The sequence below is a fragment of the Hyperoodon ampullatus genome, assembly GCF_949752795.1.
Source record: "Hyperoodon ampullatus genome assembly, chromosome: 1".
In the NCBI taxonomy this organism is placed as follows: Eukaryota; Metazoa; Chordata; class Mammalia; order Artiodactyla; family Ziphiidae; genus Hyperoodon; species Hyperoodon ampullatus.
The window spans coordinates 168,942,768-168,958,381 of record NC_136914.1 but is presented as its reverse complement, the minus strand read 5'-3'; the positions used below and the strand labels follow the sequence as shown (position 1 = coordinate 168,958,381).

The 15,614-nt window shown below is 36.2% G+C and overlaps 1 protein-coding gene across 6 annotated transcripts in view; it reads left to right on the top strand.

Moving 5' to 3' along the window:
• Positions 1-15,614, top strand: part of LDB2 (LIM domain binding 2) — a gene marked incomplete at both ends in the record, with an annotated part of 391,237 nt that overhangs the window by 302,656 nt on the left and 72,967 nt on the right. For all 6 annotated transcript variants that reach the window (XM_079699794.1, XM_079699793.1, XM_079699792.1 and 3 more), the window contains one exon: positions 9,411-9,583. In XM_079699794.1, coding sequence (XP_079555920.1) covers positions 9,411-9,583 — 173 coding nt within the window. The remainder of the gene's footprint in view (positions 1-9,410; positions 9,584-15,614) is intronic.

The window sequence follows — 15,614 nt, the reverse complement described above, 5'->3', positions numbered from 1 at the left end:
AATCAGATCTAGTGAACAGTTAGTGAGTCTCTGCAACAGTACTGTATTAATTTTTTGCATGTGTATTACTTATGTAATTAAAAATTAATAAAAATTAAATTCAGGCATAGAAATAAACAAAGATTGGTTGATTAAAAACAATAATCATTCTACTTTACCTCATCCTGGCCCCCAGTAGCTACGCAGCTTTCTTCTCTAGTCATCAGATTTTTCTGCTGTAAAATGAGGATGTGGAATATAATCATGAATAACCTTATTACATTTATTAAATGATTGTTAGTGTTTTGTATTATATTTTTCCCACATATGTTAAGTGTTATTCATAATCACTAATCAGGAGCTAATCAGTATCACCATGAGTTGAGTTCATTTCTACTCAAATCAGACAAACATGCTAAACATATTCCTTTTTTAATAGTATTTCTGAAATATGGAACTAGCTAAGGTTGCATTTTGAGATTTTCAGAGACCCATTGGGATTAGAAAATGCTATGGGAGTCACTGGACTAAACCTGAGGTCTTCTCTGACTCTATAATTCTAATTTAGTAGCTAGGCTAGTGCCTCGTGTAGAGCACTGCTTTCATGGGTATTTGTTAAAGAAATTAGTGAAATCATAAGTTGAATTTATGCAAAAATTTATTTTAAAATATATGTGTGCATGTGTGCACAAGAGGAAGGTTTATATCGAGTACAAAAGTTATTCAATAATTGAAAATATGTTAATAGATAGCTTTCTAAAGGAACTTAGACAATCAACTCAATAGTAAGTGAGAAGGCATTTGATCAAACTAAACATCCATCAGGATTAAAAAGGACAAAATCATAAAAACAAGATGTAGAAAAAGAATTTGGTTTTCTTTCCGTAATAAGTAATATGATCAGATCTCAGATCAACATACAGTACTTCCCTTAATCCTAGAGGAAATTCTTTAAAAAATTAGGGAAAAAAAAAAAGCCTACTACTTTCCTCATTATTTAATATTTTTTTCTCAAAGAGCTGTTCTAACTAGTGTAATAAGATGAGAAATTAATGGTATAAATATATTTGAAAGAAGGAAATACATAGATTTCTTCACCTAGAAAACTCAAAAAAATCTTCCAAAGAACTATTAAAATAGTAGGAGCATTCAAGTAAGTGTCAGTGTTCCAAATAGAAATATAATGAAAAAAATTATATTAACCATTCAGCATAACTAAAATATTCAAGCATTGTTAGCTATTTACCTATGGAAAGCTACAGAATGATTTTGAGATAGAAATAAAGATTTAAACAAGTGGACAAACATTTCATGTTCCTGTACGGGAGGACTGGGTATTTTAAAGCTGTCAACCCTTTTTTAGCAAATTCAATTTAATTTAAACCAACCTCCTTCTAATTTTTCTTGCAGGGGAGGGATGGGGGGACTTGACAAAATTATCTTAAGGTTCATCTTTTTTTTTTTTTTTGCATTATGCGGGCCTCTCACTGTTGTGGCCTCTCCTGTTGTGGAGCACAGGCTCCGAACGTGCAGGCTCAGCAGCCATGGCTCACGGGCCTAGCCGCTCCGCGGCATGTGGGATCTTCCTGGACCGGGGCACGAACCCATGTCCCCTGCATCGGCAGGCAGACTCTCAACCACTGCGCCACCAGGGAAGCCCTTTAAGGTTCCTCTTGAAGAATAAACAGTATAATCATAAAAATGTTGTAATAAAAATAATAGTGAGGGCAGAAATAAATCTACCGGATATAAACTACATTATAAAGTTTGGATAACTAAAAGAATATTGTACTGTCATAAGAAAGGAATGAGAGAACATTATGTAATGGAGTAGTTCATCCAGACAGGCTCTTCTAAGGTATAAATATTTAAGATCTGACGAAAGCAGCAGCCCAAATCATGGGAAACGCACATATGCTCCTTGACACATGCTGTCTGTCCCCTGAGCCAGGACTACTCTCTTCCCCCTGGTCCCCTGTGTCTGATTAATGTCTTTTCATCCTTTAGCTTAGGTCTTTCTCTGACACCTCACTCTCTCCCCATCAACCCTGCACCATGTCCATGAGGCATCAGTAACTAGAGCATGGACTTATTCTGAAAGTCAGTAAAGGATTTCAATTTCATACTTAGAGGGTACTGATTCATGGTAAGAGGTCCAGCCATGGCTGTGGACCTCACCTGCAGAATGCTATTATCAGTGCTTTGGATAAAGGGATAAAGAAACTGCCCATCATGAGAGGCACACAAGTGAGAAAAACACCCTGTGTTAGAGCTGAAAAAATCGGGATCCAAAATTATCTGATTATGCCAAGACGCTGGTTGAATTAAATGAAAGGAAATGAAGTAAGGGTTACAAGTAAGTTCCTGGAACTTGGAACATGTAAATCCATTCATGGACTGCACCCATTCATTCAGCAAATATGTACGGGTCCTAAATGTGTGTCAGGCGATGGATAAACAGTGGAAAACAAGAACAAAGAATGACACACATCTCAATTGTCCTTAATTAATGAATTAATAGCTCTAACAATTGCTTGATCAGAAGCTCCCTAAGAGCGGGATGGGGTTTATCAAAGTCATCGTTGTTTCTCCAGCACATATGTGAGGTGGTGTGGAAGAAGTCTTTTGGTAGAAAATGGAAGAAAAATGCCTATTAGATTTTTTGGAGGATCAAAAATTTTTGTGGTGTTTTGGAACCATGTTGACAGATGGATGACATATTTAAAAACAGTACCTTCATCAGATCATGATACATTTAAAAACAGAGTAGGTCCATCTGATCACATCACTGGCTGAAGCCTTCCAGTGCTATCTCATTGCACTAAGATTGACATGTCAGACCTGTGCCGTGGCCGAGAAGGCTCCAGATAATCTGACGCCACCTCCTTCTCTGAGCTCATCTGTCACCTCACTCTCCTTGCCTGTGGTCCTTCCACACTGCCTGCTTTCTGATACCAGGACATGCCAAGCACCTTCAATTCTAGCTTATTCCTCTCTTAAGGCCTTTGTCCTTGCTAGTCCCTGGGCCTGGACCTTTCCACTGCCAGATGCTCACATGGCCCGTTCAGTCCAGACTCAACTCCATCAACACCTCCCCTCTGCAGCCTTGCAGACCAGCCAGTCTAAACTAGACTACCTTCCTTCACTACCAGCTTTATTCTCTGTCTTCCCACTTGTCTGCCATTTATCTCCATCACCTAGAACAAAGCCAGGCCCATAGCAGGTACTTAATAAACATATACTGAATGAAAGAATCTTTGAAATAGCAAGAAAGAAGATACTTAAATCAGACTGCTTTGCTTGAGAAAAGAAGTAAAATGTATGTTAGAATGAAAATAATGTTAATTTATGGAAGTAAAATGAATTTGGCTTGTTTTCTCTTCATTGAGACAAAGGAATCTGCCTTGAACCTGTATCACCCCTATCAAAGTTCAAGCATGTCTTATTTCCATTGTTTTGACTATTTATAATGGTTATTTATAATAAATAAAAACATCAATATTGTTTATTTCACTACCAGGCGCATTTACGTGCTAGCATAATGCATTTACTAATTTCTGAATACAGGTAAGTCTAAAGTTGAATGAATCTTCATGTTTATTATGTAGTAGAATTTTTTATTTATTATGCAGTGGTATTTCAGTAGTAGAATTTCCTTTTGGATTTCTGAGGTATTGCAGCTTTAGAACAACTGTATAAAACTAAAACTACTCAGACTTAGGCAACCAGTTTATCCACTATCTTGTTTATGAAAAATTGTTTAAAAATCAGAGTTACCACTTGTTTTATTATAATTGACTTTGCCTAATTAAAAGCACAAATGTGTTGTGTGGTTATATGGTTTTCTCTTTCCAATGAGGTGGAAAATCTTTAGTTAAATAATTGTCAAGAGTTAAGTGGTACTAATATATTGTTAGTTATAAGCATTCTTCTTATTCCCCATTTTAATTGGAGTCCTCAACCTCTTACATTTTTTTTGAAGTGAATTTTCTTTGAAAGATGAAATTACAGGCATTTAGAATATAAGTGATGGCCCCAAATCAAAGGTCTTAACATTGGACAGTGGTTTCTCAAAGGTCTTGGAGAACTTCAGAGCGCTTAAGATCTGAACATTAGAACTGCCGTTTGACAAAGGTATTTACCAAGAGCTTAGAGTCACATCTAATAAACTACCAGGGAGTTAGAGATTCTCCAGACAAGGAGCAATTGTTACATTGATTTCCCTAGAAGTATGTGAGTATGCTTGTTTCACCACAACCTCATCAGATTTATGTTTTAGTCTTTTTATTATTATTTTAATATGTATCGTACTTTGATTACTAGTTTGAACATTTTCCCATATGATCATTTCCTTCTTGCAATTTCTTTCATGTGAATTCCTTATAAACACCCTTAAGAGTTTAAGAAGAAGTTTCATAATTACTGATAGAGACAAAATGCTCCAAAAGGCAGATGCACAGTAGTTTATATCGTCTCAGTGATTAAGAGTTCCCAATGAATCCATTTGGTTTCTAAATGGGGGAAAAAATAAGCTAATATCTACAAGTATCCTGTAGATACCTTAATGTCTACAAGTAACACCTACAAGGAAAGATAGAAGCTAGATCCTGCCTCCATAGCACCATCAGCCCTATGCAAGACCTTCTGGGGAGCAGTGCCGGTGCTTGGGGACAAGACAGAACAACAAAGAAAAACTTCCCAAAGAACTGGAATTCAGAGCTCAACATCCAAATTAGCTAAGGATAAAGTGTTAGCTATTCCAGACTAATAATGTTTACCTACACAGTAGAGCATTATTTAAACATTCTTTATGCACATTTCAGGCTCCTGAATAATTTAATCTGTGATTTTCTTTTTCTGTTTCATAAACACATGGATAAATAACATTACCGTATTCCACTCACCTAATATCACAGAAAATCTTCCCATGCTCTCTTACTCGCCATACTTACCATTTCCAATTTTTGGAGCATTGACCTAAATGTGTTAGAAAAATAGAATCAATTTAATAATCTATTAGAATCTTAATCTCTTTTCAAGTATATTTGAAAGATATGATCCCTTTCGTGGAGGCACAGTGTAGATTTATACATATCAATATTTAAATTATTTTTAGTTCCAAGGACTAAAGTATAAATGTAAAGCTTAGGTGCAGCTTATGAGTGTGACAGTATAAAACTTAAATAGATCTAGAATTGGTGTGGCTGATGAGTCAGGGGACCATGGGGTCTAAATCTGAAATGTTCACTGATTTAAAGTCATTTATATTAGGCTGTGCAGTGTGGTTGCACAATTTATTAAAAGGACATTTTAATCTTCTTGGTGCTTCCAAAATAATAAAATTGTATATCAAATTCAGGATTCAGAAGAAAATGGCAAAGAGTTCAAAAACATAAACCTATTTTTAACTTTAACTATTTTCACATTGCATTATAGATACTTAGATATGTTGTTATTAGAAATGAGGTATAAAGACAAGGACAAAAATCTATCTTTGTGTTTCCAGCACTTGCCAAAGAGCTTTACACCTACTCTGGGTTCAATGAATGTTTATAAAAGAGATCAGTGAATGAGCTAGAGGGATTTCCTCAAGCACGTGCAATTTTTTTTTTCTTTTTCTGGTTGTTTGTCCCATTCACTGTACATTATCTATATGTTGCACCGTGTGTGTGTGTGTGTGTGTGCTTGTGCGTGTGTGTGTGTGTTGTATTTTTGACTATACTCCCTTGCAGAACAGAAGCTCTTTAAAGATAATCTTTATGGTAGACAGAATAGTAGCCTCCCAGAGATGTCCAGCCCGAATCCCTGGTACCTATGAATATGTTACCTTACATGGCAAAAAGAACTTTGCAGATCCAATTAAATGAAGGACATTGAGATGGGAGATTATCTTGGATTATTTGGGTGAGCCCGGTACAATCACAAGGGTCCTTAAAAGCTGAAAAGTGAGGCAGAAGAGGAAGTGAAAGTGAAGCCATGAGGATTCCATCCACCATTGCTGACTGTGAAGATGGAGGAGGGGGTCACAGCAAAGGAGTAGAGACAGCCTGTAGGTGCTAGAAAAGCAAGAAAATTGAGCCTGTAGAGAAAAATGCAACCCTGCTGACACCTTGATTTTGGCCCAGCAAGACCCATGTCAGATTGTCAAACTATAAGCCAATTAAATGATAGATGATAGATAGATAGATGATAGATACATAGATACATAGATAGATACATAGATAGATGATAGGTAGATTTTAAGCCACTAAGTTTGTAGTAATTTGTTACAGCAACAATAAAATACTAATAGCCTCTGACAACACCTTTTTCTCATCACTTCCTCCTTATTTTAAGTGTGTTCACGCATCCATTCCATGCTGGAACAGGACAACATTAATCTGCATTCTTCTGTTTGCAAATCACAGAAAGCTAACACACACTCAAGCAAAAAAAAGGAGGTGGGGTGGTATATCTCCCATAAGTGGGACCTCCAAGGGATTGAGTTGGCTTCACTCCCAGCTAAGACAAGGCCCAAATCAGTCCACAAAGATTCTTGGTCTCTCTGATCTGCTTTCCTCTATATGCAAGCTTCAGCATTTCTACAATTCACATGCTTTTAGTGGCAAAACTGCCCTCTTTCTTTCAGGAAAGGATTCTAATTTGCCCATCTCTGTAGCGTAGGAGGTTGAAAGTGTGCTATGGTTATCCATTGCTACACTTAAAAATGCCCCAAGACTTATTGGCTTAAAATACAAACATTTCTTTTATTTACTCATGATTCTGCAATTTGGGCAAAGTCTGTGGAAGGCAGCTCATTTCTGATCTGTGTGAAACCAGCTTGAGGCAGCTCATTTGGGGCTCAAGAATCCACTTCCAAAATGGCTTCACTCATGCAAGCTGGTGCTGGCTGTTGGCTGGATGCTCAGCTGGGGTTGTTGTCTGGAAAACACAGTTCCCCTTCATGTGGCTGCTCCACATGGCTAGGTTGGGCATCTCACAGGATGGCAGTTTTAGAATAGTTGGACTTTGTACATAGCAACGGGTTTTTCCCCCAAGCACAAAGTGGAAGCTTCTAGGCCTTCTTAAGTTTTAGCCCCAGCAGACACAAGGTCACTTGCACTACATTCTGTTAATTAAAGCAGATCATAGGGCCCAGTCCAGATTTGAAAAGAGGAGACTACATACACAAGATCATGAATTCCATTGTTGTGGTTGGTTGGGGCCATCAGAGTAGCAGTCTACCACAGTGGATAACAGAGCTTTTTGAGTGATGGTCCAAGTAAGACCATCCGTTTCCAAAAAAATGGTACAGGCAGTCCCACAAAGGAAACAGGACTGAAAACAAACCTCAGGTATCCATAACAATCATTTCCCTCAGCGCTAGAAAGTATTCCATGAAGCAAAGCTGAATTTCCCTCTACGTCTATTGACTATACAGCGTGTACATTTCCTGGAGTTGGAGACGTGATTAAAAATTTAAAGTTAAGGAATTAACGAACTTTTTTCCCATTTGACTTTTCTTAAACTATGAATGAAAATAATGATATCATAGAGCAAACACTACTAAAAAGAAATTAAATTGTGCAGGATTCATGAATAAACTATAATGTAGGCTAGTCAATGATGTTTGTTTGCAATAACCTTTTTAATGTGACAATTCCTTGGATATTGTAGTAAAATATTTTCACCCTACATCTATATTTTTATGGTTTGTGTTTATTTTCCACAGTATAGATCCCAAAATGTCAAATTACTAGAGCTGATTTATGGTAATTAGTTTTAAGTTAGAATATTTGAAATGCATTTAATTAATTTTAGCTGTTTAGCAAAGTACAATAAGGTTTTTCGCATTAATGAAGTTTTCTTTATAATATATCAACTATGCATATGTTTAAGGATATGATGGACTCAGATTACCCTTATTTGAATTTTATATTTAACAAGTAAACATGCACTATTGGGGATTAGACAGTGTTTAGAAAATGTATGTATAAGGATTATTTAGGATGAAATTGCCAAAGATCCTGGAATATTTAGCACACACTTGTTGATTGATTTCACTGCAGTAAATATGAAGCAATAACAACTATATAAATTATTCAGAGACTAGTCATCCACATTGGGATTCTTTAGAGATCACTTCAGAAAACAGTTTGGCAGGGTATTCTTTTTATAGTTTTTTTTTTTTTGAAAATCCATGTACAAAAGAGATATAGATCCATACAAAATGGATAAATACTGATGCTTTTAAAATGAAATTAAATATTTTTAGACATTCAAATGAAAATTGCATGGTTTTTCCTACTAAAGCTCTCTTTGGTAATTTATTTATCTTAAGTATTATTTTTGTCTTTCAGGAAGCCTTATATAGTGAACGTAAGAGATTTATTAAAAACCTTCAATCGCTTGAGAGTGCTTTAGTACTTTGCCTCAAAATCTGCACATAGGCAAAATTCCTGATATTATGAGTTGGGATTTTCAGTGTAAGAGGATTTAAAATCTCTGCTAAAGCAAGGGCTTGTTAGCTGTTTCTAAGCGTCATATATCAGAGGGACCCAGCTACTTACCAATCGCTCAAACTAAAATGGGGCAGGACAGGACACGTGGAATGAAAGAGACCAATTTAGACCAAGTGGAAGGTATCAAGTTCTCTGAAAATGGCCCTTTTATTCTAGAAAGATATTTTATTCAACTCCAGAAGCGGAGAGAGTAATCAGCACTTACATAGGTATGGATCTCTTTGTACATACAGATACGGATCACTTTTTAAAGATTTCCCTTCATTAAAGCAATTTGAGACATAGTGTTGGAAAGTGTTTTAGTGGTTGGGTGTTTGCAGATTTGAAGTTAGAGACCCCAGTTATCTACTTATAAATCATGTGACTTTGAAACATTCCTAAAAACTTTTTCTTTTGTAATAACCTTTTTGGGTCTCAGTCCCCGATTCTCTTGAGGTTGTGCTAAAGATCCAATGAGTGAAGGCCAAAATACTTCACATACCACAAAGCATTACATTATCAAAATTTATATCATTATGACTACTACTGCCAATAATAAAACATGATTGGGTAACTGGTCTGCAAACAATCCATTGAAAAATCCAGGTGAATTGGATATGTTTTATTTTTTGAAAATATTTTAACTCAGAGAATACACATGAGGTCCAAAGTAGTCCGTACATTTGCCCCCCTTATATTTAAAGTATTAACTCTTACATTACTGACTTTTGATGGACACCAAATCTAGAAAGATGACTGTATAAATTTTTCCTGAATATTAGGGATTTTATTTTATTAACTGTAACCCAGAAGGAACATGGTGGGTAATAAAGAGAAATTTGCCTCCTGGTACAATTTGTATCCAGTTGGAAGTCTGGCAACAGTGTGGGGTATATGAGACCATCTGGATATTTTTGTTAATGGTTTATTTCTCTGTTGTTTCTCTCCCAGCTATCGGCAGGACCCTCATCCCCCGTTACTTTAGCACTGTGTTTGAAGGAGGAGTGACTGACCTGTATTACATTCTCAAACACTCAAAAGAATCCTACCACAACTCATCCATCACGGTGGACTGCGACCAGTGTGCAATGGTCACCCAGCACGGGAAGCCCATGTTTACCAAGGTACAGGGCGGGCTCGGCAACAAGACTTGTTCTTCTTTGGGTGCTTTGAAGCATAGTAATTATGGTTGTCTTCTGGAACTTTAACCTGACTTCCCACATCTCAGACGCTTTCAGCACTGTGAGGTCATCTTTTTTGTTTGTAACATGGCAAGACTCTATGGTGAACCCTGTTCTAAGGTGTGTGCATGTGATACAGATCCCAGGGAGTCAAACATGATAGACCCTCAAGACTAAGAGAAGAGAGCTTTGGCTGCCTATCAAACTTAGGCTGCTAAATTAGAATTTTGGTGTTTTTTAAAAATTGAGATATAATTGACATTTAACAGCATATTAGTTTTAAGTATACGAAATAATGATTCGATATATGTATATATTGTGAGATGATTAATACAATAAGTTTAGTTAACATCCATCACTACACATAGTTACAATTCTTGTGATGAAGACTTTTAAGATCCACTCTCTTAGTATCTTTCAAATATATAATACCTGAAAGATACTAGGCATTGTTCACTATAGTCCATGATGTTGTATATTACATAGAATTTTGGTTTTTATACATAGGGTCTTCTACAACTAAAAGAACACTCTCCTATTACTGTGCGGTCAGTACTTGTGTTTTGTTACTAAAATTAAACAATTTTTAAAGCTAAATTCAAATATTAACAAGCAGGGGGAAAAAATCAACAAACCACAACTCAACTAGCCATAATCTTTAAGGAACACAAAAACATAAAAATGTAAATGGAACACTATAGACAATCCCTTTATATCTTCTCCCGAGGAGAAAAATTAGTAAGAATAAATATTTAGTTAAAGAATCTGGCAAACGGAAGTTTATTTTAATGAACACTAGTTCATTGCATTTTGACTAAGATTCAGTGTGAAACTAATTTGTAATATCAACGATAGCAGCTATCTCTTTTAGTTGAAACACAAATGACAACCCTCTCTTTATAGTTAAGAGAAGTTGAATTATCAGGGTTAATTGCAGAAGCCCAATTATAAAACTGAAGATGTGTTTGTTACTTATGCACCATTTTGCGGAAAGAGTAGCTATAAAATGTTTATTATTTAAAGTATTCTTTGATCTCGGTGTGATTTAACCTTTCCAGTGCCCACGAGGGAGTAAAAAACCAAAGGAAATGCTTATAAAATGCTTATAAGCAAAGGAGACACTTATAAAATGCAAAAGCAAATCACTAAATGCCATTGTTTTTATGGTATCTTGATTTTTTGTCAATAGACATTTTAAATGTGGAAGAGGAGATGGGTTTTTCCCTTTCTTCCTTTTTAGCAGTTGAGCAGAGAGGAAAGTTCCCACTGCATGTGAAAGTCCATGCTGGAAAGAACGTTTTGCTCTGTGGAAAGGAATGATCACCTAGATGATGGTTTACTCTGTCTGTGGCTCACCTATTTTCAGAGATACAAAACATTTAGGTATCACCTTGTGGATACCTGAGCCATTTGTAGCATTACAAAGCCTGAGCACTGCAGAGAAAGCCTTTTTTCTGTTGCTTCATTATCGTTTGTGTAGGCTTATTGTTACTTTTAGGTCATTCAAGAAAAACACACCAATTCCTTATACTTTCAGGGAAAAAAGAAATCCGTGATATGTAAATAAAACTTTCCCATAATGAAGGAGCTACTTCCAAAGCCTGTAGCCTCTGAAAATAAAAATGCATGTTGAAATAGCGCTTTCATCTATTTCCTCAATTTCTTTCTTTCTCAGACCAAAACTTTTTCAGAAATGAGCACCGTCAGTTGTTCCGAAGAGATAGTGCTGTACATTCTGGACTGGTTTTAAATCAAAAAGAATCCAGTTCTTTCGATGACTTGATAAAGTGCTTTTTTCATTCAAATTAAGAAACTAAGGTTTTCCTCTGTTGCATTCTCCCCTATCCTGGAGCACTCCCCTCTCAGATGGTACTCACCTCCCAGATGGGACAATCTCCTGAACTCAGCTCTCTTGGTCTCAAGCTTTAATTATTTAGATCACCCATCTGACTCTACTCCACAGCAATACATTTGCCAACTCTTGTAGTGAATATTTCTATACTGTGGTGAAAAATATCCCTTTCTGGGAAATGTAGCTTAGCTGTGTGGACTTCGTCCAGATGCTAATTATGCACATTTATTTTTAGAAAATTCCAAAGCATTCATTTTTTTTCTCTCTCTCTTTTTTTTTGCTCCTTGGTGATTATTATACTACCCAAAGAATCTTCCAATTTTTCTTTTGTTCTTATATTAATTAAAAATAAGTCATCTTTATATAGTAAAATAATACGGCTATTTAGTAGAAAACAGGGGGCTAATGACATTTCAGTATCACAAAGTAAAATAGTTTGGAATTTTTTAAAGGGGAGCCAGCTATTAGTACATGGCATCACTTAGCACATTATGTGAGGCACTATCACATTGTTCTAATTTAGAATATCAATAAACTCTAATTCTCCTAATAACATTTGACCCAGCATTTCTTAGTTGCTTTTATGAAAATGTGGTCAACTGGTGAATCAAAAATCAGCCACAGTCCTAATCAACAGTAATATTTAATATTCCTCAGGACCATAGTGCATGTTTTGCAATTTCCTGATCCTAGGAACATTATAGATTATGGATAAATATGTAATTAGAGTTTTTAAACACACATTATGAAGCCTTTCTTTTCTGTATTCAATTTCAAATCAAACTGGAAATGAGGCTTAATAATCAGAAGAGCAGTCACCAAGGTTTTCAGAGTCAAAGACCCCTTGAATAGTGTTTGAGGGTGTGAATTCTGGCAGATAATGAAAGAACTCCTCTCTGGGGTACATGTTGGGTTATTTTAGGGGCTCACAATCTGGAACCATAATTACAGCCTTTACTGGACACCTTATCACTTCTGTAAACATAGGCTTATGTTTTTTTCTGATCTCAATTATTTATTATGAAATTATTTACTACTGCAGAAAAGTACCATGGAAATACCAACCAGTTTTCCAATATGAATCCTCATTCATGTCTTTGACAGTTAGTTCATCATTCTTACCTTAGCCTGTACACCATATTACCATGTTATACTCCAGGATTTATACATTTACGCTCTTATCCTGACTCTAACCAAATTACTATAATATCAATGATTGTATTGCTCTAATAAATGTATATATATATGTATTGACATATGTATTTACATATGCAGCATATCAAAGTAAAACACAATGAGCTTTTTGCAACGGTTAATCTAAAAGCACTAGTCCATGCATGCTGTTCAAAGCATAAGGGCCAAGAAAATTAAATGAACATCCCCACCTAAAAAGTACATTGTATTTCATAAAAGCTACATGAGAATCATTTTGTTATACAACTACATGGTCAGTATTGCTTTACAATTAGTCAAAGAAAGAAAAGGGTTAAAAAGCTACCGGTTAGTTTGAGAAATGTTCTTTTTTAGTTTTCTTGTTCCTGGCCTAGTCTCAAGCTAGCACGTGATCCACTGAACGCCTGCCAGCCTCTTTCTTGTTGATCCTCCAGAGACCATCTGTGCTGGGGGCATTGATTAGAGTGTGTCTGCTGGGATTACATCTTTTCTGTTGCCATGCCAACTAATCAGCTGATTTTGGTTACCACAGAAACAAAATGTCAGAGCTCACAGTACGGTAACATGAATTCAGCACAACAGAAAATGTTTTCTTAATTGGGGACCCTTTTGATTTTGGATTCCAAGTGAAAGGCAGCTTTTTTAAAAAAAGGCCAACTTTAGATAAAAGCTACATTAATTGTATTGATTACAAGGAATGCACAGAATTTTTCTGAAAAGAGAAAATATTAATTCGCCTTCATAAGTTATGCCCATTTTTTTTTTTACAATTTCCAAACAAGGAATATATACATTTTTTTTTCTTAAGTGCCTCTATTCCATTTGCTGGTTGTTGCATATAAAATAAATCACAAAGCCTTCAGTTTCCTTTAACCTCCATGATGGGGGCAGGGGTTGGAGAGACTGCATAGGGCTTGGGTGGAGGCTGTGGGTAGAATTACTTGGGGAAGATTAGCAGTGACCAAATTCTCTTCCATCTTTTCGTTCAAGGAAGTCAGTCATTTAATTTCCCTTAAAGAAAACACCCAACACAATCAACTTAGATTCAATTCTCAGGATTCCTCTTTTGCACATCCTATGCCTTGGATAAAGATGATTCCTTGGTTTTGGCTGAGAAAGGAGGGGTCCAAGGCTGTTGAGATGTTCCCTTTTGTAGGCCCATAGCAGTTTGGCTGCATGAAGAGTCCTCAGCTGGTTTGCTATGTCACAGTAAACAAAAAACACAGTTTAACTTGACCTTAGAGCTGCTCCAATTGAGTAATTCATCAGACGAACTTCATCCAGGCCTTCCCTTTATGAAATTCTATTCCGGTAGAAGTAAACCAAAACCACTCTCTGCCTTGGGTTTATGGTTCATAAACACAAAACAAACAGATTAGATAATAAAAAAGGATGACATTTAACTGGGCTAATATTTGTTTAAACAGCCAATAATCCTCCCTCTTTAAAAGAAAAGGATTGTAGCATCCAAATATCCCTTCCCTGTCCTGTATTGTCAATACATTTCTCTGTCAGTGTCTGGCTGCAGTTACCTCCCCTTTGTGAAAGCCTCCACTGCAGGTGGCTTCTGTCATGTTAACACTCCAGGGGGAATTGCGTGTCTTAATCTCCATGCAACTCTTTTGAAAACCTTGTTAAATTAATTCTGATGCTGATGAGGCTCTAGAGGAGTGAGGTGGGGATGCTGAAGTCTTCCCCAGTTTCACTGTGCTTGACTCTCATGGCAAAGTTGCCAAAAATGAGGCTCTGAAGACCACTCAGCCAAGGAGTTTTGGGGCAAAGAGCCCAGTGCCTGAAATTACCCACAGATTCTTCTAATTAGCTCTGAGTTAGAGGTCTTTACCCAGATTATCAATAATTATCTGACAGTCCTTCTGAGACCTTTGATAAGATGAAGATGGCAGACGTTATTAGCATCTTTCTTAAGTGGTGCCCTATCAACACGTTACTAATTCTCCTGCACTGGTATTTCACTTGTTTAAAGAAAATATTACCTTAAATTAGAGAGAATAGGAATCACCTAACCCAGTGCCTAGGACATAGTTGGAACTCAATAAATGGTGGCTTTTTGTATTAAATTCTCAAAGAAGGAAGTGATTATTAATATTTCATAAAAGGTTGATATAAATTGCTAATTATCTTCATGGACTATAGTTTTAGAAATGATCATTTTCCCTATTCAGTTGATTGCTTTTTTTTCTTTAATGTGTAGTGCAGTGATTTCCAAAGTTTTGTTCTTTTCTCAGTCTAAGAAATCTTTCTTCGAAAAGGCTTGATCAGAAGTCCAATATTTAAAACAGATAAAACTGAAGCTGTTCTGGTTGAGTCTAGAAAGTGAGTGGGAATCTCAGCATCCAGGTGGAAGCTAAACTTTTTCCAGCAAAGCCCCTGAGACACTGCTCAAAAACCCACCAGGTCTCAGTTAAGACATTACAACAACCCCTGGTCTAGGGTTCTGTGTTCTTTGATTACATGTCTTTCATCTTTAAACTATCATTTACTGGCAGGTACAATACTAGGCAATCTATATACACAATTTCATTTAATATACTTTCCCAACAGTCCTACCTAAGGATATTATTATCCTCATTTTACAGATGAGGAAACTGAAACTTAAGGAATTTATTTGTTTTTCCCAAAGTTGCAAAATAAGTAGAAAATGGAGTCTGGATTTGGATTTAGGACTTTCTGATGCCAAAGCCTCCAGCCATTATTTTCTACTGCTTCTCTAAGGCAAACATGGACTGAATAATGAGCTGTAATTGTTTAATTACAACTGAACCAATATTATGCCTCCACTTCCTATCTTATATAGTTGAGATAGAAAGAGTGCCATGAGACTACCCAGCATTTTCTTTCATTTCAAAGTCATTAACAGTGAAAAGAAAGGTAAATAAAATAAGAACTACATGCCAAAAATCATCTGACTTTCAAAAGAAGATAAAAATG